This window comes from Cucurbita pepo, chromosome 11 (assembly GCF_057944985.1).
Source record: "Cucurbita pepo subsp. pepo isolate OVF chromosome 11, ASM5794498v1, whole genome shotgun sequence".
Lineage (NCBI taxonomy): Eukaryota > Viridiplantae > Streptophyta > Magnoliopsida > Cucurbitales > Cucurbitaceae > Cucurbita > Cucurbita pepo.
In genome coordinates this window covers 13,753,813-13,776,441 of record NC_141808.1, presented here as the reverse complement: position 1 = coordinate 13,776,441, position 22,629 = coordinate 13,753,813, and the positions used below count along the sequence as shown (strand labels likewise).

The window sequence follows — 22,629 nt, the reverse complement described above, 5'->3', positions numbered from 1 at the left end:
CAGATACATTTTTTGACTCCTTCATCTTCATGCTCTCCAACTCGCCACGCAGAGTCTGGAAACGCACCTGCTTGACTCGGTCGGTGCCTTTGAACACCTTTTCTAGAGTGTCCCACGCTTCTTTTGAAGTAGTTGCCCTTGCAATCTTCTCAAAGCCCGACTCGTCAACAGCCCGGAACAGCATGTATAATGCTGCCTTATCCTTTGAACGTGCTTCCTTTAGCGCCTTATTTTGCGCTGCCGTATAACCCGTGGTATCCTTCGGTTCTTCGAAACCGTCTTCGACCACCTCCTATGCGTCTTGCAAACTGAGAAGAGATTTCATTTGGATGCTCCAATTCTCGTAGTTCGTCTTCTTCAATCGTGGTAGCGGCATTTGTCCCACCATGTTCGCCATCGGCTCTGATACCAATTTGTAGAAAATAAATTTGCTCTGATACCAATTTGTAGAAAATAAAGCCGCTCCGATACCAACTTGTAGAAAATAGGCGCTCGCTCTGAAACTAACTCGTTTAGATAACTCTCACGAAACTTTAAGGGGGTGTCGAGAGGGGAGAGACAAGGAGACAGAAATTCTCAAAACCTTTTAAAATTACACTTTCTATTCTGCTTTTTTTTTTTTTTTTTTGTAACTTTGTTTTCTCTTGTTCTCTGCTATTACATCCAAAATAAAAAATTAATAGTTACTTTCTTTTTTTTTTCTCTCTCTCCCTCATCTAAGTTTATTTCCAACAAAAATCAGTTAAAGACAGTAGGACATCTACCTGATTTGAACATCATCCTCATCCATTAAAAGTTAGCTGACAACCTTCCACAAGGTGATGGAGTCACTTTGAATCTTGAGGGAGCGACCCTCATCTCTCAACCAACTACTAAGTTATCTACTTGGTCCTACATCCTCTCTCAAGATGGGTTTACTGTGCAAAAGTCTTGTTTAAGAGACCCCTACACGATAGTGGGACCTTGTTTCCTTAACCCACTACGTAATTTGATCTAGACTTCAACTTAATGGTACCTGAAGTACTATTTCTTGGTAAGGAACACGAAAGGGTGTACCAAAGAAGATAAGAGGTGAAGACTCTATGATACCATCACACATCTACTAGGCCTGTCGAGCTTTCTTAAGCGTCTTTGTCATTGAGGTCTACTAGGTTTATATAAGCCATCTAAATCTCTTCTCGCATTTTCTTGACGCTCAAGATGATCTCCTCATGCTAATCAAATCTCTTGGTGCACTCAAGTCTAAACCTCTGATGACCGTTCACAATCCTGGGGTGCATGGTCTACTAAAAACATATTAACATAGGACCGTTCACAATCCTGGGGTGCATGGTCTACTAAAAACATATTAACATAGGTCAAACTGCTCTGGCTCTAGCACCCTAATCTTAACTTGGTTTTCTCAAGCATGTTTTATTAGGGAGAGATTCCTATCGATTACCAAAAGAACCTAAAACATATTCTAAACACCACCTAAGTCATCCTTAGGTGCTGAAGAGATCTACTAGGTCCTTAAGGCAGATAAGTGGCTTGACATAGACTTTCGAATTTAACGTACTTTGTTCCGACTTCTCTAGTATTTCTTAGTCTGGGAGCACTAGGGTCTAGACCCCTTGATTACTATTCACGATCTAAGGTGCTAAGTCTACTAGAGGCGTCTTGACTTAGGTCATCATCTAGTTAGACTGACTTTAGCACCTAGTCTTTGTTTTGTGCCGCAAACACGTTTACAAGCTTGGAGCTATATCATACTATATCATGCATAGATACAAACTCAATAGGGAGATATTATCTATCAATCACTCGAAGTACATACCACAATTTTTCATCCTCCATTTTCACACAACAATAATCATTAAAATCGATAATTATCCATAACATGTATGTCAATCTCATCCTAATTATCCATTCTGAGTTTTAACCATGAATATTCTAACATCTAAGGCAAGATTATGAATTGAAAGGCTACTTATAGATAGCACGTGCTTTCCCGAGCTATCTTTTCTATGTGTTATGAGCTCTAAATTTTTTTTAAAATTTCTGTAGTAGGTCATAATTCAAGTCATATTAATGTCCGTATTGAAATCGAAACGAAAAATAGTCAAACAAAGATTGCTCATGCACCTCACGCGTGGTTGGAGGTCGCCCACACGTGCCCGTCCATGTGTACATATCAAGGGAGAAGTAGTTACACTCTCATTGACTATCTCCTCATGCTAGCTATCATGGGAGACTATCCTCGTCAAACAATTTGGAACTCTCAAATTCTCTTTAAAATGAAGTCATTTGGTAATGAACCCAATTGAATTGTTAAAAATATGAATAAAAATATAAATTAAATAAAATAAAATAATTCTAACTAGTGTATTTTTATCTAAATAAAAATCAAAATGAAAACGAACAACAATTTATTTTTAAAGCCTTTATATTATAATAACCTTATACAATACTCTAATCATTGCAACTACCAATAGGACGAATTGCACCATCATAATCGATGATTATATATTACTACAATAATACTTCAAAACAATAATACTTGAGCATTTTTATCGAAAACAAAAAGAAGAAATAAGAAACCAACCAAATACAAAAGTGAAACATTATAATCCAAATGAGAATTTAATTTAAATCCTTATTCGGAAATAGAAAAGTTTCATTTCTTCGTGTCAGTGGCATCTTTGACAGCATCAACTGCACCTTGCGCTTTGGCTTGCATCTGTTGTCCTGCCTCTTGTATTGATTCCTTGGTTGATTGGGCTGCATCACTTGCCTTGTCCATCAAATTACTCGCCTTCTCCTACATAATCACATCCATAAATACATTACCCATTACTCCTTAATCTTATATTTAATCGTATGATTATGAGTCATGAATCAATTTAAAAAATAGAGGCAAAGTGAACCTGTGCTTGGCCTTTAGCTTCTCCAATTTGGTAGCTCAGACTTTGAGAGCTGTCTGCCATTTACTTTTGCAGATGAATTCAAAAAGCACACAAAGAGTTGGAAACCTGAAAGGGTTTTGGTGAATAAAATTGTATTTGTTGATTACGAACACTCCCCGTTGTGATTTTATAGAGTAGCTTGATCCAAACATTGCTCGACACGTATAAAGGTTGCATGCCACATGAATGTTTAGGGTTTGAGAGGAGGTGACACTTGTCATGGTGTGGTTGGAGCTGTTCTACTTATGGGCCAATTGACTAGGTTTTGGAGCTGAGAATGTTTCTTGTTTAATATGTTGTATTGATATTTGAATATAAACACTTCTATATATAATGTATTGAAACTCTTTTCGCATTGATATTTTTTCCTTAAATGTGACTCTAAATTTGACCAGCATAAACCTTCATCCTTTAGTGTTATTATAATAATTGATAATTGTTTACATTTCTAACACCCATATTCAAAACATTGTATAGTACGTAGGCCGATAGCAGCTGGTACAGTATCTTTGGAGCTTCCACTTTCCTTTCCACTCTAGTATGGTATAATCGAGCTAGGCGTGAGATTTGTTAGAGATGTGTGACATGATATTTTGCTATATTACCTTGCATGGTGGATCTGTCTTGTGGGTGTGCATTGATCGTGCAGGTAGTCAGCAAAGGTAGCACGTACAAAGGGGTAGCTCCCCCAACCTTGGGTGATTACAAGGCTTTTGGGACAGGTTTGCCAGCTAACCTTCCAGGGATGACGAGCAGGCTAGCACTCACTATGTGGCCCTCACCTAATAGAGAGCTTTTTGAAGTAACGCCTCAACATCATATACTATTACTAGGCTAAAATAGCTACCCAAGTCTATGAACAACAAGAGCCCTCTACCTAGAGCCTAAAGTAAAGTCCAAGTTTGGTGCTCGATTAGTTCCTTGTTCATGGCGAGAAGGGAAATTTGCCGCTTCCACTTCATCCATGAGTGTGTTAACAAAAATTTGTCTTAACAAAAATTTGATCTTTTGGCAATCTCAGAAGCAGCGAACTATGACACTATCTTCCTGTGATGCCGAGTTCATGGTAGCAACTGCGGGATCGTGCCAAGCATTATGGTTGAAAATTTTGTTGAGCGAAGGGATTAGAAGTAAACTAAAGCCAGTAACTTTCTATGTCGACAACAAATCTGCGATTGCACTAATGAAGAATCCGGTATTTCATGGACGCAGCAAACGCAGACACTTGCTTCTACTTCATATGTGAGTGTATTGAGAAGAGAAAAATCTTTGTGGAGTTCGTATGCACTAGATAGCAACGTGCGAATATTCTAACCAAGCCCTAGCAAGGGTTACGTTTGTAGATGTCGATTCCTACGATGCTTTTTAAATGTTCATGACGATTACATCCCATCAAAAAATTGCAAAGATCATTCCACCCTTAAAATTTTTGCAGATGTCTTGAATGAAATCATTTGCCGCTTTCGTATTTGGATCTAAAATATTGGGTGATGGAGAGGAAACAAGAAGAGCGATGGTTAGGTTTTGACAGAAGAATGACTAAGCCAGAAACATAAACCATTAGAGTTTAGAGGATGATTTTATTGAGTATTGAACTTGCTTTTATAGGTTTACAAATAACAATGAAACTAATCACAGATATGACAAATTAGTTCAACTAAATAGCTAAAAATATTGTAACTTCTTCTTCTAACAACGGTGGTGACATGATCAAAATTCTGGTAACAATCCCTCTCTTGAACTTATTCTTGTTTCTCAAGAATTAGTTCAAGTTAGAAAAACTCTGCACACCAAGTTCTTCACCCAACTTCTGAAATGTTTGTAATTTGAGAGGCTTTGTCAACAAATTAGCAAGTTGATTTCGGGTACCACAAAATAATAAATTAACGGTTCCTTCTTTTGTAAGATCTTTAAGAAAGTGAAATCTTACTCTTATGTGTTCGAAACACCCATGTAGAATTGGATTTTTGGATAGCTTAATAGGGTATTATCATACATTAGCTTTGTTTCTTCTATTTGCGAGTGACCAATCTCTTTGAGTATCCTCCCCATCCAAACAGCTTGACATGCATAGGCATTAGCAGCAACAAACTCAGCTTCTGTGGTTGATAAGGTGACTATAGGCTGTTTACGAGAAGACCAAGCTACTGCTCCTCCACTCATCATAAACACATAGCCTGAAGTACTCTTACTATCTTCCATATCTCCGGCATAGTCACTATTAGTAAATCCCATTAAATCACTAACTCCTCCTTGTTTTTATAAAATACACCATAATCTTTAATACCTTTCAAATACCTTAAAACCCTTTTAGCTGCTGCAAAATGTTGTTATGTTGGGCATGCCATAAAAGGACTAATCAAACTTACAACAAACATGAGATCAGAACGAGTAGCTGTAAGATGCATAAGACTCCCACTATTTCTTTATACAAAGTTACATCCACTTTTACACCATTTTCATCTTTGCCAATTTTTTTTGCCCTGGAACAATGGGATAACAAACAGAATTGTAATTCTCTATGCCAAATCGATTTAAAACTTCAGCCGCACACTTTCTTTGACATTTAAAAATACCATCTAATCTTTGTATTACAGCTATTCCATGGAAAAATCTCATCTGACTTACGTCAGTCATATCAAACTCTTTATTCATGGAACGTTTAAACTCCTCCAATAATTTTTCATCATCTCCCGTAAATAAAAGATCATCAACATAAATGCTTACAATAAGAATTTTACATCCATTCCTCTTGATGAAGAGTGTTTGCTAACTGGAACTGCTTTCGAATCTTTACTTGATGAAGTAGGATTCTATTTGACTAAACCAGGTATTTTAGGTGCTTGTTTTAATCCGTATGAGAGCATTTTGAAGTTTGTACATCATCTCCTCACATCCCTTTTCTCATAGCATTTGGTTGTCTAACAAAAATATCTTCTTTTAACTCGCCACATAGAAAAGTTGATTTGACATCTAACTGATAGAGTTTTCAACATTTTTGGACTGCAAAAGCAATGATCATTCTCAAAGTATCCATTCTAGCCACAGGTGCGTACACTTCCGTATAATCAATTCCATGCTCTTGTGTATAGCCTTTTACCACCAATCTTGCTTTGTATCTATCAACTTCTCCCGACTCATTTAGCTTGGTTTTATAAATCCATTTTACTCCTACTTTCTTTGCTCCAGCGGGTAGAACCACCAAGTTCCATGTTTAATTTTTTTTTTTCAATGGATTTCATTTCTTCATCCATAGCCAATCTCCATTTTGGGCTTTTGACCACCTCCTCAAAATTCACACGATCTAAAATCATCAAGAATGCCATATTTTCTTCATCATCTTCAGATAAGCCTTCACCAAAATTATAATCTGGTAACCATACAGGTGGATGTCAATTTCTCCCCACACTTGTTGTCAAATCTGGTGCAACAGCTATTAAAAATTGCTTTCAGCAACTGGTTTAATTATTCCAGTAACCAGTCCAATCGTTTCCTCCGTGATTTCTCCTTCTTCGTTTTTAGCAACTGGTTCAATTGTTTCAACAGCCGGTTCAATCGTTTCCTACGTGATTTCTTTTTCTTTGATTGTTTTCTCATCAATTTCAATATTTTCCCCCAGTCAAATTTCGTTTCACCTTCAAATTTTTTCCTATCCCTTCACAATGTTCCTCGAAAGCTACATTACGACTTGCTATAATTTAATTTGTAGCTGGATCAAACATTCTACAACCTTTGGATTCACCGCTGACTCTAAATAAAATACATGTTACACTTTTATCTTCAAGTTTGCTTCTCTTGGCATCTAGAATATGAACATGTCCCATACATTCAAAAACTCTTGAATAATCTACTAATGGTTTCTCTCCGCTCCAAGCCTCTTCTGGTGTCATGTCTTTTACTGTAAGAGTGGGTGATCGATTCAAAATGCCACCTGACTGCTTCAGGCAAGAAATTTTTAGGCACTTTCTTCTCTGTCAGCATAGCTCTTACCAAGTTCATCAAGGTGAGATTTTTGCGTTCGGCCACTCCATTTTGCTATGAGGTATAGGTTGTGGTCAATTGTCTCTTCACTGCATGCTGTTTGCAAAAATCGATGAATTCTGCTAAGTTGAATTCTCCAATTCTATCTGTCCTTAAACATTTTATAGGCATTGCAATTTCCTTTTCCACCATTATTTTGAAACATTTGAAATGATAAAATGTTTCCGATTTTTTCTACAAGAAAATAACTACTTGCCTTCCTTGAGAAATCATCTATAAATCACAACAAATACTTTTTTTTGGCTACTTCAAGCTGGTTAAATTTGACCCCATATATCTCAATTTTTTTGTTGCTCTCCATTTACCCATTTTTTGAAATGAAGTCCGATATTGTTTGTCTTTCATACATAGCTCATAGGTGGTGTTTGGAGCTACAATTTAAGGCAGGTCTTTCACCATGTTTTTGTGTTTCAAGGTGCACAAGCCTTTGTAGCCGAGATGACCATAACAATGGTGCCAAAGTGTTGACTAATCCGTGTTTGAAACTTGGAGGCATCTTCCTTCATTTGTTGTGGCAAATGGTTCAGCAAGCAAAATGAACAACCGATTTGCACTCATAATTGACTCTGCCATTTTTTCTTTCTATGGATGATAAATGCTACATACACCATCTTTGAACAGCACTTCTACTCCTTTTTCTTGTAGTTATCCAACGCTCAAGAGATTATTTTTGAGTTCAGGTACCCAATACACGTTACTAATAGTGTAACAAACCCCACGCAAAGTTAATTTCAATGCACCCCAAGTAACTTTCATACTTATATTATTTCCAAGCTTGAAAGTGTGGAAAAGTGTCTTGTCTAAACTTGAAAACATACCTTCATTTGCACACATTTGGTTTGAGCAGCCAGAATCTAAGAACCAAGCATCACTACTTTTTGTTTCGTGTCTTTCCATATGAGCCATTAACAGCATTTCATACTCTTCTTCTAGCTCTGCATAATTCTATTCCTTATTTATCTTTGGACATTCATATTGAAAATGACCTATCTCATGACACCTATAACATTAAACAGATGCTTTGTTGAAAGTTGATCTTCCTCTTCCTCTTCCTCGTCCTCTGCCCCTGTAAGTTCCTCTCCCTCTGTTACTTATTTCCGTTCGACCTTCAACTTTTAGAACTTGCTCCTCTCCATTAGTTGGACTGAGCCTACTGGTGAAAGGAAATCCTTAAACGGAGAAAAACCAGCCAAAGAAGATTGTTGGAAGAAGAAGGGAAAAAAAAAAAAAAAAACAGAAAGCGCAAGAAAATAACAGGAGGAAGAGAACGAAAGATTTGAGATTTGTTGTTGTTGAAACACGGTGCCGATGTGATTGGACTATTTAAATCAAATTACACTCTAAAAGTGGCCGAAGTGGACAACAAATCTTGCTTACACTCTAAAAGTGGCCGAAGTGGCCAACAAATCTTGCTTACACACTAAAACTGGCGAAAGTGGCCAACAAATCTTGCTTACACTCTTAAAAGTGGCCGAAGTGGCCAACAAATCTTGCTTACACTCTTAAAGTGGCCGAAGTGGCCAACAAAGCTTGCTTACACTCTAAAAGTGGCCGAAGTGGCCAACAAATCTTGCTTACACTCTAAAAGTGGCCGAAGTGGCCAACAAATCTTGCTCCTAAACATGACCCAAATGACCGGCTAAAAATATTCTTCATTCCTACCGTATAAGTCAATTTAGATTGCCTAAAAACAAGATTCAACTAACTAGTTTGAAGGAAAACGTGAATAACCTAAATAAACTAAACCACAGGAAAACATGAATAACCTAAATAAACTAAACCACAGGCTTTTATCTAACACTGGATCTCAAAATTTTTGTTCATGCACCACTACTGAGTTTTGTAATTCATCAATGGACATGTTATTAGTATTTTTGGATTTCTCAATAGATACTACAACATAAATAATTTTTTTCAGTAGGGTACTCATAATTTTTTCTACAATTTTTTCTACAATTTTTTGTCTGACATATCTTCTCCATTACTTCTCATGTTGTTGGATACTTCTCATCTTGTTGGAGATTATCATCACTCTTGTAAAGTAATCTGTGATACTTTCATAATCTTCATCTCTAGGATCTCAAATTTTCTCCTTAATGCATTAAGAAGAGATTTCTTCACTTTTTGGTTTCCACCAAACTTTCGCTTCATTGAGTCCTAGACAATCTTAGTTGTGCGACGATTCAAGATTTGTTCAAAAACAATACGATCAATTGCCTGAAAGAGGTAACGCTTTACTTGGTGATCTTACTTGGTGATCTTTGAGCCTCAGTCAACATTTTTTCTTCCTCGGTTCTAAGAAACTAATCTCTACCACACTCCATAGGCCCTTTGCTTTGAGCAAATTTTCTATCCCCTTTGCTATGAGCAAATTTAGCAAATTTTCTATCCCCTTTGCTCTGAGCAAATTTTCTATCAGCCCACTCCAGTGATCACAGTGGCCATCAAAGTGAGGGATCTTCATTAAAGTTGTTTTCATTAAAGTTTTGTCTTCACTCATATTCTCTTGTTAGGTTTTGACGGAAGAATAACTAAGTCGGGAGCTTCAAGTGATATATTATTGAGTACTAAACTTGGCTTTTATAGCCTTACAAATAACAATGAAAATAGAAACTAACACAAATATGACCAACAAATATGACAAATTAGTTAAACTAAATATCTAAAAAATACTCTAACTTATTCTTCTAACAACTTTTGACATGATCGAACTTATTCGTGATAAAGATAACAAGAACTCACTTATTCATATTGATCTCTCAAAAAATTCAATCTTTTAGTGGTTACTAGTCATTTAAACTTATTTAAATTTCTCGGTAAACAATGAACATTGACTTGTTTAATTTGTAATAAATGGAATATACTATGAAGATGTATTGTTGTAACTCTCATTGAATTCATAACGGTTCATATTCTCATTTATTTTAATTATTAACTCTCATTTACTTCATAACCATTTTGTTTCGTATTCTCATTTATTTGTTTCATGCATGAGAATTAGTATTGTTTTGAGATGTAGAGTTATTTGTTAGATGTGGAGTTATTGTCATTTTGTATTTGTCTAGTGACATTGGGAGGAATTTTGTTGAGACACTTTGTAGTGTAAGAGTGGGAGAGATACACTTGTAAACACTTTGGTTATAGTAATTGGCTACCACCCGTGGATGTAAAGGAATTTCTTCTTTTCGAACCACGTAAATTTTTGTCTCTTTAATTTCTATTTGTGAGTGTGTGAGTGCGATCGATTTTGCTTCCACTTCCGCTACAACAATTGGATATCATAGCATTTTTTGTTGTGGCATTACGTTACAAAAATTAGGTACCATAGCATTTTGGTTGTAGCATTTGGGTACAATAAGTGGTATCAGACCATTGAAAATTGTGATATTACACCATAGCATAACAAGTGGTATCAAATCTTTTGTAGTTGTGGCAAAATGCACAACATTGTCTATCTTTATCACCTTACCATGTAGATGAACCATATAGAGAAGGCCTTCTTTCTATGGCTGGAAAATAATGATTGTCAAGTTTAGTTTTTTTTTTTTTTTTTTTTTTGTCTCTACTATAATAGAGTAAATAAAAATCATTTTATAATTATATTAAAATTACGTCTAAAAATGTCATTTAAGTTGATTTCTATTTGTTTTGATGCGTCCAACAAGAAATGACGAAAAACGCTTGTTAGTATTTGCATGTATTAGGATTACCTTGCCATATATATACTCTTTAAGAAACGCCTGCCTAATCATATATAGATATATGCAATAGTTCTCTTTTGACTAAGAGTTGAGAGACTAAGTGATATGGTCAAAGTGAATAAGAAAAGTAATCTTTGATTGACTTTTCCGTTCGGTTTAGCTTTAGTTCACTCATTTGACTATTTCGGATTCTATGAATAGACTTTAAGCTCGGTTTTCTTAATTAATGGAATATCATATGTAAGTCTGAAGTTCAATTGAGTAAAAATTAAGAATGACCAACTAAGATGAGATTAGGAGCACCAAGTTAAGCCTAAAATTGTAAGTGAGTTTATTGTTGAAATGCCTATGGGCTATATTAAATGAAATTGATTGATGGATGATGCCTATAGACTATATTAAATGAAATTGATTGATGAATGAGTAGCACGTATCATGTGGCACTATAGTTAAGTTAGGTTGATTCTATGAATAGACTTTAAGCTCGATTTTTCTTAATTAATGGAATATCATATGCATCATCTCACTGGATAATTATTTTTAATGCAAGACCATATGTATATTGTATGTCATATGATCTTGGATTATTCAAGACCCATTACCACATTATTATTCATGTTCTTTTCCTGTTTGTTTTCTACCGGGAGCGTTCTAGCCCCATAGTCAAGCCTAAAGTTTACATTAATGAGTTTTAGTGGTCATGCGTTTACATGAATTACATGAATCGTGTGTGATGCATCCAACCCTATTAAAAAAGAAAGTATATCCAAAGGAACAATAACAAAAATGAGGTTCGAATAGTCATGATGTACGTTGTATGTGGTTTCCTTTTCTGACCTCAATAGTGGGGTCACTTACTTTATTTTTAAACACTCATCACATGTTTATCCTCTTGGCTAGTAAAGCTACTATACCTTTTGGAAGTAATCACTCATGTGCATCAAGGTATTTCTTGTCTCGTTAGTCTCTCTTCCATGGAGGTGTCACGGTTTCGCGACCGTTCATCTCCTTCTCTCTTTCCTTCCCTCCGTTTTCGATGTTTCTATGTTATGTGTTTTAACGAGGTAGTTGGACAAAATGAGAGTGGGACAAGCGTGTCCTTGGGAGAGGTTGCCCAAGAATTCTAGCGAATCGCTGAAATTCTCGAGATTGTCGGCAACTGGTTAATTTTTTTTACTTTTATAAATATATATATATTTGTAATGTATTATAATCAACATATACAATACTCACGTTATAGCAACTACCAATGGGACAAATTGCATTATTATAATTGATGACTATGTATTATCATAATAATACCTCAAAACAAAACGAATAACATCATTTTTATCAAAAACAAAAGTACGAAATAAGAAACCAATAAAATAGATAATCAAGAACTTAATTTAAATCCTTTCATAGAAACAATATGAAATGTAAATAGAAAAGCTTCATTTCTTCGTGTCAGTGGCATCTTTGACAGCATCAACTGCACCTTGCGCTTTGGCTTGCATCTGTTGTCCTGCCTCTTGTATTGATTCCTTGGTTGATTGGGCTGCATCACTTGCCTTGTCCATCAAATTACTCGCCTTCTCCTACATAATCACATCCATAAATACATTACCCATTACTCCTTAATCTTATATTTAATCGTATGATTATGAGTCATGAATCAATTTAAAAAATAGAGGCAAAGTGAACCTGTGCTTGGCCTTTAGCTTCTCCAATTTGGTAGCTCAGACTTTGAGAGCTGTCTGCCATTTACTTTTGCAGATGAATTCAAAAAGCACACAAAGAGTTGGAAACCTGAAAGGGTTTTGGTGAATAAAATTGTATTTGTTGATTACGAACACTCCCCGTTGTGATTTTATAGGGTAGCTTGATCCAAACATTGCTCGACACGTATAAAGGTTGCATGCCACATGAAAGTTTAGGGTTTGAGAGGAGGTGACACTTGTCATGGTGTGGTTGGAGCTGTTCTACTTATGGGCCAATTGACCAGGTTTTGGAGCTGAGAATGTTTCTTGTTTAATATGTTGTATTGATATTTGAATATAAACACTTCTATATATAATGTATTGAAACTCTTTTAGCATTGATTTTCCCCCTTAAATTTGACTCTACATTTACTAACATCAGCGGCAGCGATTCTAGATTTCTACTAACCTAACATTGTTATGGCTGTCATCATAACCTATACTCTTATGGGAATTAAATCTTTAAAATTTCATCCTAAGACATTGGCATGGACTTACAGGTTCAAAAGCTCTTTAAAACAACATAAGAAACTACTAAATAAAACAAGTGAAACATTAAAAGTAAAAACACCATATACTAACCTAAGACAAAGAAAATAAAGTACCACTTTCCTATGCACGTGTCATGGTCTTTACTTGAAATAGAAGCAGCGTGTACTTTAAGAAATACTTAGTCAGTGACTCCATTATTGAGGTTAGGAAATGTAAACACATGCAACTCATGATCTAGGGACTTATGGATAAAACCATCATAGGGGTGACCAACAGTTCAGATAAAGTTAGATGTTCAGTACTTCCTTACACTCGACCTAGATATGCAAGCGTGAATCTCCAGGAGGTTCGCACCCCCTAGACCCATCATGGTCGAGCTGGTTGTCCGTAGTGACCTCCGAAGGTCAACAAACCCCTGAATGTCATGCGAGGCATGATGCTTATCATCATCGTAGTGTACGCATTCGTACTCGTCATCATAAATGGAGAAGTAACCTGATTTATATGTACACAAGAACTGCATGAGGTCCCTATAGTTTTCATCTTTCAATCATCTTTATGACACAACCCTATATCTCGTTCACATATCACTCTAAGTAACACGCATGCCTTGGCCTTCATACGTTCATTATCATTAACATTAACTAGGGTTGTATCTAAGAAAAATCATCGTCATAATGCTTCATGACATTTAATACATGCACATAGTCTTAGTATGAAATAACGTCATATTAAGTCATCTCATCATTATACATCTTAAATCATCATGTTATCATGCATCATCATCATCATATCATCATCATACAACATCATCATGTAACATCATCGTATAACATCATATAACATCATCGTATAACATCATGTAACATCATCAATAACATAGTCACATCATCGAAATAATTAGAGGAGGAATGCATCGTGCAACTTGATGGACACATGTCACACTCTCGATAGTGTTGCACAAATGGGCTAGCACGACATGTGCGTCGACAGGCTGTACGCGCGCAGATCCATGGAGCAACTCGATCCAATCCATTCACCCACATTCGACTGATTCAGTGCCCGAGACCAAAATAGCCCGCCTGGACAACGAATCCATGCATGCCACGTGGCACACCGAGAGAGCACCTATCCCTCCTAAGCGCATGAACTAACCCCACCCCACCCCCCCCCCCCCCATGGTGAACCTCTTTGCACGCCCGTGGGTGTGTGAGTGTGAGTTTCTCAACACATTCGACTCCCATTCAACTTTTTTTTTTATCCTAATTTCAATACTAACCCTATTTGGAGTTGAATTAGGACCTACCAGAGAAATTTTAGAAATTTTTGAGCTCCTAAGACACGAAAAAGCTAGCTCGAGAAGACACGCATCATCAAAGTAAGTAACCACACAGACTTAGGCAAGTAATACTTGTAGGGATCACTAGGACGTACTAGCATGTGAGCATTCCTTACCTTAAGTTGTTAGAAATTGCATGTTAAGGACTTTGGAATGACGTTTTTGGATGTGTATGTTATGAAAAATTACCATTTTGCCGCTAGGTTGAGATTTTAAAGAAGCATGTTGTTATATGTTTTATGCAAAGCTAAAAAGCTAGTATGCATGACTAGGAATTCGAGTGGACAATATGGAAGAGTATGTTATGCATGATGTAAGAAATTACCCAAAAGCCCCTATGATGAGATTTGTTCTCTTGGTGATTGATAGATGTTATCTCCTCGTTGAGCTTGATTGTTTGTTTGTTTGCATGAATATTTAAACTTATGTTTGAGTTCTTTAGGTTATTAATGGGATATCTCCCTAATAAACTTGCATGCATGATTAGATTATTTATATGGTGTTTTAGGTGATAGATAGGATAATCTCCCTAGGAAAACATGCACAAGAGAATCAAGTTAAGTTTAAGGTGCTACAGCTAGTACAGTTTACATGTTGACCTAGGTCAGTACGTTACAGTAGACTTTGCACCCCATGATCATGAGTGATCAGATGTTAGACCTAAGTGCACCCAGAGATTGGTTTAGCCTGGGGAGCTAATCCTAAACGTCCTGGAATGAGAGATGAGATTGAAATTTCCTAGACGCCCTTAAGAACGTAGTAGACCTCCACAACATCCAAGAATGACAAAGGTAGCTTTTCAAGTTGATAGCAGCCGGTATGATTTCTGAGCATCTTCCACTTTCCTTTCCATTTTAGTACGATATCTTTGAGTTAGTAGTGAGGCTAATTAGGGACGTGTGACTCGATTGTTTGTTGGATTATCCTACAAGGTGGATCTGTCGTGTAGGTAGGCATTTATCATGCAGGTAGTCAGTGGTTATCATGCATAGAGGATCCGTCCTGTGGATTTGACACGTATCGAGGGCCTAATAAAACAATGATTGTCTAATGGGGCCTAACATATTTCTTCTCATATGTTGCAATATGTCTGTTTGCACGTGACATATCAATGATATAATTGGTATATCAATTAAATTTCATTTAAGTATTGATATACCTATTCATGCACCAATGAAGTGAAGTTAAAGTATTTAAAAATTGAAGTATTTAAAAATGAAAATTATATTTTAACTTTTCTACTATATATGAATATCTCAAAACCTAGGGCTAGATTTGCAAATTACTCTTTTATATATATATATATATATATATATATATATATATATATATATATATCTCATGAGCTTGTCTCTCACTTTCATCTCGAAAATGCCATCATTCAAGCTTGCTATGCTCTTTATAGTCTATTTGCTAGTTACTAGCTTTTCTTATTGCTATAGTTTTGATGTCACAGTGTCTTTAGATGGCACGGGAAATTATGTCAAAATTAGTGATGCTATAGCAGCCGCACCAAATTTCAGCACGAAAAGATTTTCCATTCATGTGAAACCTGGAACATACAAGGAGTTGATTGAAGTTCCACCTTCTAAGACATTCATAGCTTTGATTGGGGATGATGCTTCTACCACCATTATCGTTGACGATCGAAGTAATGGCACTGGATCGACCACAGCAACTTCTGCAACTCTCAGTAAGCTTCAAATTCTCCGCTAACCGATTAAATTTGTGTTAATACTAAAACATATTTCATTTTATAGCTGTAAGAGGTGCAAATTTCATGGCTCAGTCGTTGACATTTCAAAACTCCGCTGGGCCGAAGGAGCACCAAGCTGTTGCAGTTCTTGACCAAGCCAAACACACAGCATACTATAAGTGTGTGTTTTTGGGTTATCAAGATACACTCTATGCTGGGGGACTACCCCAATTCTTCAGAGAGTGCGATATATACGGAAGCATTGACTTCATATTCGGAAACGGAGTCACCGTATTCCAAGATTGTAATATATATGTTCGAGAATTTGGTATTAAGACTACGGTAACAGCACAATCGAAAGCAAATATAGATGATCAAAGCGGCTTCGTCTTCCAAAATTGTAAGGTGACCGGGTCCCCCGAGATAGCATCAAGTAAGGACAAGGTATTGTTGTATCTTGGACGGCCATGGAAAGAATATTCAACGGTTGTGTTCATCGAGTCATTTCTTGACAGTGTGGTTCAGCCTAAAGGATGGTTAGGGTGGCCAGATGTACCGGTTGACCAATTGTTTTTTGCAGAGTACAATAATACGGGTCCAGGAGCTGACACTTCTAGAAGAGTGGATTGGCCTGGTTACCATATATTACATACGGCTACACAAGTTACAAGGTTTACCGTTGAAAACTTTATTGGTGGGAGTCAGTGGTTGCCTGAAACTGGCATACCATTTAGAACTGGTTTTTAGGGTTTTCTTGTGATATAATTTCTAAATAAAAATTGTAGCCTCAAAAGGGTTAGCTCAATATGAATCCATAGCAACAAAAGGTGACTTTTTTGGTTAGATATTGCATGCAATGTCTAGTAGAGTGGTCGCAATAGCTCGATTCGAATGATTTTAAATACTCGAAAAGTCATTCTATATAGACTCTAAATTTGGAGACGGTTAGAAATAGTAATAACCATGACGGTGATGTCTTATGCCCAAAAAGCCCAGAATTATGAATTTGAACTAGTCACTGAATGGCTAGACATTCCTTTACATCTCCTGCAACATGATCACGTTACTTCACGCTACTGACTAGCATGTATTTTTTTTAGCATGTTTTATTTTCACTCACATGTTTTTTTGTAGAAAAATTTTCAAAAGGTCACCTAACATAGGATTGCTCTAAATAGAACACGTTTTATTTTAGGGTTTGAAAAGGAAGATGTACTTTGTTGGTAGAGGGAGTAACTTTCAATTCTTTAAAACATTTCTTTAACTATTCTAATCTCATAATCGCTCTAATCCGAATGTAGTCTCAATTTATTCATATAAATCTCGTTTACTTGAGTCTCACGGTGACCACAAACTATTTATTTTATTTATCCATGACAATAAAGAAGAAAGACAAAAAGGGTAGACAAAATTAAGTTAAAAACCAAACAATGAAGTAGTAGACGTACCTACTTGTAACAACTCAAGCCCACCTCTTGAAGATATTGTCCTCTTTGAGTTTTTCCTTCCGAACTTCTCAAGGTTTTTTAAATGCATCGGTTAGAGAGAGGTTTCCACATCCTTATAAAACATGTTTAGCTCTCCTCCCCAATAGACGTGGGATCTCAAACTACTTATATATGTTTACATTTAATAAGTTTTCACGTTGAGTAATAAGAGGGTGCTCACATAATCATATCGGGACTTCCAAAAATCTCATATTAAAACCTGGATTTTGGTTCTTTAATAGTCGCTCACCAATAAGAACTCGTAAAGAATCTTTGCTCATTTGATATTAGGTCATGCAGTTCACGGGTACAAATCATCATCGACAAGCACACGAAGTGTTCAATAAACAAGAAAAGTGACAAAGACAACAAAACTGACAGATTCATATCGAACTCTCACAAATTTCAATCTTTTAATGGTTACGAGTCATTTAAACTTATGAGCATTGACTTCTTTAATTTGTAGTAAAGGAAATGAGGTATTGTCCGTATTTATCACCTTACCATATAGATGAACCTTATAGGGAAGACCTTGGGTGAAAAGTAATGATTGTCAAGTTTAGTTTTTTGTCCGTACTATAAAAATTAAAGAAAAATCAATTTAAAAATAAAATATTTTAGATAAATTTTGAATTATAAAGATTTTGAACTATCTTGGCTTACTTTTTTGTTTGATAAAGTTTGAGTTGAATTCTATTTGTTTAATGATGCATTCACCAAGAAATGAAGCAAAACGTTTGTTTGTATTTGCATGCATTACGATTTCCTTGCCATATTTATACTCTTTTGTAAACTTCTTATCATATATAGACTCATGCAATAATTCCCTTTTGACTAACAATGGAGAGACTGAAATTGAAAAGAAAAAAAAAAAATCTTTGATTGACTTCTTTAACTCGGTTTAGTTTTAGTTGGCTAGCTTGACCGTTTTGGACTATTCCGGATGGTTTCTTATGTAATTAAAGCTAAAGATTCATGTAGTTATTGTTTCAAATCAATGGTAATACGTAACCGTGTTTAAGACTGATTTTAGTATAGTTAAGTTATGTTAATTTCATAATGTAATCACTAGTAGATATTGTCTTTTTTAGATATTGTCTTTTTTGGACTTTTCTTTCGGGCTCCTCCTCAAGGTTTTTAAAACACATTTGTTAGGTTTCCACACCCTTATAAAGGGTGTTTCGTTATTCTCCCCAACCGATGTGAGATTTCACAATCCACCCCCCTCCCCTTTGGGGTCCAGTGTCCTCGCTGGCACTCGTTTCTTTCTCCAATCGATATGGGACCACCACCAAATCCACCCCCTTTGGGGCCCAGAGTCTTATCTGACACTTTGCCTCGTGTCTACCCCCTTCGGGGAACAACCTCCTTGCAGGCACATTGTCCGATGTCTGGCTCTAATACCATTTGTAATGGCCCAGACCCACCGCTAGTAGATATTGTCCTCTTTGAGCTTTCCCTTTCAGACTTCCTCTCGAGGTTTTTAAAACGTGTCTACAACAGAAAGCCACACCCTTATAAAGAGTTTTTCGTTCTCCTCCCCAATCGATGTGGAATTTCACACATAAATAGACTCTAAACTCGGGTTTCTAAATGAATAGAATGACGTATGTGAGCTTGAATTTTGGTTGAGCAGAATTTATGAATGACCAACTAAGTTGAGTTTAGGAGAACCAAGTTGAGCCTAAAACTGTAAATAAGATAAAATTGATTGATGCATGAATAACATATATCATGTTGAACAGTATTCATGTTATGATATTTTAATGAACTTTGTGATGTATTTACTTAATCTCTATATTTATGATTGCTACGTTAATATGATCTTGTTTATGCTTAGTGAGACACCACGATGTCATGTATGATGAGCACAAATAAGCACCACAATTATGCACATATGTCTCATAAAGAGTATTTGTCAGGATAAGCATTAAAGTATTATGTCTCTTATCTCATTGAACCATTATTTTTTATGGAGGATCTCATCAAGTTGAATGTCATATAATTATGGACTACTTATGCTATGTACGGACTCATATGCCACATTATTATTTGCTTCCTTTCTTTTCTGTTTGCTTTCGATAGCTGAGCATGCTAGCCCACAATTAGGCCTAGAGTGTACGTTAATGAGTCCGCTTAGTGAGTTCAAATGCTCATCCCCATTGTCACGACCATAATTTTCAAGGGTTCGAATATCGGACTATGACTAAAGAGATGAAAGCCAGATCTAATAAAAATAAAAGATAAAATCCGATAAAATTTAAATTTAAATAAAGACAGGACCACCAAAATTAAATATAAAATAAAATCCAATTTTAAGATGATGTTGTTCGAATTTATTACAAAAGAGAAAAATGAGTCTACGATACAATTGCAAAACAAAATACAAAAGACTCAAATACAAAGACAGACTGATGCTTCGGAACAACTTCCTCTGTAACTGCAAGCCTCTCCAATATCTTATGTTGAGGCGCGACCTCATAAGCTATGAGACAGGATGCATGGATCTAAAAATGAACAACAATCTGAACATCACCCATGTGATTTAGTTGACAGACCCTCACATAGGACCATAAAGTCGCCAAAGTTTAGGGGAAGCGATCCCTGGTGTGTCGGTCAGCTACTAGGTCATGCTAAATGGTCCCACACTCCCCTGCTCAGGGACAAGTTTACAGGATAAAGGTCTTGTTCTGGAGATCTTTGGCTATTTCCACTGAGTTGAGCACGTGTCGTGATACTATAGCTCACATGCCTAGCTTCATGGTAGGGGAACCAGAGCGGAGTCTTGGTGGTATGGTATCGAAGTAAAAAGGGTAGTGGACAAACTTGTGACACCATTCACATTGTTATAGCCTGATGAGCTATCTTGGTCATTTTTTGTTGTCGTGGAGACCTACGAGGTTCTCAGGAGCTTCTAGGCGATTTAAATCTCATCTCTCATTTTTCAAGACACTCGAGGCGATTTAAATCTCATCTCTCATTTTTCAAGACACTCGAGGTTAGCTCCTCGGTGCTAATCAAATCTCTGGGTGTACTTAGATTTAGACCTCTGATTTCCCTCACGATTCTAAGGTGCATGGTCTACTAGAAACATTTTGACATAGGTCAACATGTAAACAACACAAGCTTTAGCTCTCGAATCTTAACTAAGTTCTGTCATACATCCTTTGCTAGGGAGATATTCCTATCGATCCCTTAAGCGTGTAATCCATAATTTAAACTTTGGCTTGGTCATATCTAGGAGCTAAGGAGGTCTACTGGATTCCTAGGGAGGTTAGATGGCTTAATGCTTACTTCTAGCTGCAAGTTACTCTTATCTAACTTCTCGATTCTTTCTTAGTCTGGGCGCACAAGGGTCTACATCCTCTGACCGTTTCTCACAATCATACAATGCTCAATCTATTAGAGATATTCCAACCTAGGTCATTATCTAACCAACCTCACTTTAACGCCCTAGCTTTGTACAAATAAACACGCTCTACAGGGAGAACATACAGTCATGCACTTGGAGCTAAAACATAGAAAATATGGAGTGAGAATAAAGATGGCCTTCTATTAAAATCTCATAAATTTATATATAGCATATCAAATTAGGCCTTCTCTTAAAATTTCATAAGCTGCAAGTCCATTTAGCGTGTTATTTTAATGTTACTTGATTTCTGAGTGAAACGTCTGATTTAGGTCCTTGAGTTCTAGTTTTGGGTCTAATTCTTCTATATTCCTTTTAATATTACTTAAACTTAAAGGTCATATTGATTTTCAGGTGATTGTTACACGTAAAACTTGAGAAAAGTCATATTCGTTACTTACATCTAAGTTAATGTTTGGGGCATTGTTTCTCAAGCTTTTAATACCTGAATCACTTAAAATTTGCTTTTGTAGGTTCCTCGGAGAGTCTAGCCTCGGAGAGTCTAGGTTCAAGAACCAAAAAGAATTTCATGATAATCGGTTGAAAGGGGTTCAATTTTAAAAATGACGTGACCAGTTAAACTGAATTAACTATGCTATTATCTTCTTCTTTAGACAGATGACAAAGACGTGCGCGATACTGTCTCTACCGCTTGAAAATGGCATTCCATAGCATTCAAATATGGTCTTTTGGTCTTGGTTTCTTCATGAAATTTATAGACGATGAATAAAGAAAGAGAATGAGATTGATTTCATATCTTGAAACGTACTATAGCTCGAGTTTTAGCTCGTCAATTTTGGTTGGAAATCACGACTCTGGCCCGAGCAAACCCACACCCACTTTTTATTTGTCAGCCCCGTTCTAGACCTTTATAGCTCAAATATAAATATAAATACAACAATTTGAACAAGAAACATTCTCAACTCCAAAACCTGGTCAATTGGCCCATAAGTAGAACAACTCCAACCACACCATGACAAGTCTCGCCTCCCCTCAAACCCTAAACTTTCATGTGGCATGCAACCTTTATACGTGTCAAGAAATGTTTGGATCAAACTACTTTATATAAGCATAACGAAGAGTGTTCTTAATCATCAACCACCATTGGTTTCTAACTTTTCGTGTAGTCCGACCTTTTTGGATAATTGAAAAAGCGCAAAAGTAAATGGCAGACAGCTCTCAAAGTTTGAGCTACCAAGTTGGAGAAGCCAAGGGCCAAGCACAGGTTCACTATGTCACTATTTTTTTTAAATGGTTCATGCTAAATATGAGTACATGGAGTGATGGGTAATATAGTTATTAATGTGATTATGTAGGAGAAGGCGAGTAATCTGATGGATAGGGCAAGTGATGCAGCCCAATCAACTAAGGAGTCATTACAAGAGGCAGGACAACAGATGCAGGCTAAAGCACAAGGTGCAGTTGATGCGGTCAAAGATGCCACTGGCATGAAGAAATGAAGTTTTTCTATTATATCATTTTCTATTGTTTCTATGAATAAGGATTTAAATTAAGTTGTCATTTTGATTATTATGTTTTCACTCTTGTATTTTGTTCGTGTCTTAATAAAAATGATCTAGTTCTTATTTGTAAACTTAATTTAAATTATTATTCATTTTGTTTTAGTTTCGTAGTACCTAAAAAATAAGATCTGTGGAGCTAAAAAATAAGATTTGTGGAGAGGCCAACGGGCCTTTTTAGGGTTTTGGGGATAGAGGGACTTGAACCCTCACGATTTTTAAAGTCGACGGATTTGCCCTTCGAACCTCTAAACGTCTAA

The 22,629-nt window shown here is 36.3% G+C and overlaps 4 protein-coding genes across 4 annotated transcripts; 2 read left to right on the top strand and 2 right to left on the bottom strand.

The window, feature by feature from the left end:
- Window positions 1-2,473: 2,473 nt before the first annotated feature.
- On the bottom strand, window positions 2,474-2,966 carry LOC111806089 (uncharacterized). Its single transcript, XM_023691443.2, has 2 exons — window positions 2,907-2,966; window positions 2,474-2,800 (listed from the first exon to the last, which is right to left on the bottom strand). Exons 1-2 carry the CDS (start codon window positions 2,964-2,966, stop codon window positions 2,657-2,659), a joined length of 204 nt encoding a protein of 67 aa, XP_023547211.2. The 3' UTR covers window positions 2,474-2,656.
- An 8,985-nt stretch (window positions 2,967-11,951) lies between these two features.
- LOC111806060 (uncharacterized) lies at window positions 11,952-12,430 on the bottom strand. The gene is made up of 2 exons (XM_023691407.2): window positions 12,371-12,430; window positions 11,952-12,264 (listed from the first exon to the last, which is right to left on the bottom strand). The coding sequence occupies exons 1-2, from the start codon at window positions 12,428-12,430 to the stop codon at window positions 12,121-12,123; spliced, it is 204 nt and encodes a 67-aa protein (XP_023547175.2). The 3' UTR covers window positions 11,952-12,120.
- Window positions 12,431-15,629: 3,199 nt separating this feature from the next.
- Window positions 15,630-16,796, top strand: LOC111805931 (pectinesterase 2). Its single transcript, XM_023691231.2, has 2 exons — window positions 15,630-15,950; window positions 16,018-16,796. Exons 1-2 carry the CDS (start codon window positions 15,650-15,652, stop codon window positions 16,698-16,700), a joined length of 984 nt encoding a protein of 327 aa, XP_023546999.2. The 5' UTR covers window positions 15,630-15,649; the 3' UTR covers window positions 16,701-16,796.
- A 5,200-nt stretch (window positions 16,797-21,996) lies between these two features.
- LOC147790390 (uncharacterized) lies at window positions 21,997-22,309 on the top strand. Its single transcript, XM_087128611.1, has 2 exons — window positions 21,997-22,074; window positions 22,166-22,309. The coding sequence occupies exons 1-2, from the start codon at window positions 22,015-22,017 to the stop codon at window positions 22,307-22,309; spliced, it is 204 nt and encodes a 67-aa protein (XP_086984737.1). The 5' UTR covers window positions 21,997-22,014.
- The last annotated feature ends 320 nt before the right edge of the window (window positions 22,310-22,629 follow it).

Coding starts and splice junctions, on each gene's coding strand:
- LOC111806089 (XM_023691443.2), bottom strand. CDS start 2,966: ATGGCAGACAGCTCTCAAAGTCTGAGCTACCAAATTGGAGAAGCTAAA. Junction 2,801..2,906: donor AAGCTAAAGGCCAAGCACAG/GTTCACTTTGCC, acceptor GTGATTATGTAG/GAGAAGGCGAGTAATTTGAT.
- LOC111806060 (XM_023691407.2), bottom strand. CDS start 12,430: ATGGCAGACAGCTCTCAAAGTCTGAGCTACCAAATTGGAGAAGCTAAA. Junction 12,265..12,370: donor AAGCTAAAGGCCAAGCACAG/GTTCACTTTGCC, acceptor GTGATTATGTAG/GAGAAGGCGAGTAATTTGAT.
- LOC111805931 (XM_023691231.2), top strand. CDS start 15,650: ATGCTCTTTATAGTCTATTTGCTAGTTACTAGCTTTTCTTATTGCTAT. Junction 15,951..16,017: donor AGCAACTTCTGCAACTCTCA/GTAAGCTTCAAA, acceptor TTCATTTTATAG/CTGTAAGAGGTGCAAATTTC.
- LOC147790390 (XM_087128611.1), top strand. CDS start 22,015: ATGGCAGACAGCTCTCAAAGTTTGAGCTACCAAGTTGGAGAAGCCAAG. Junction 22,075..22,165: donor AAGCCAAGGGCCAAGCACAG/GTTCACTATGTC, acceptor GTGATTATGTAG/GAGAAGGCGAGTAATCTGAT.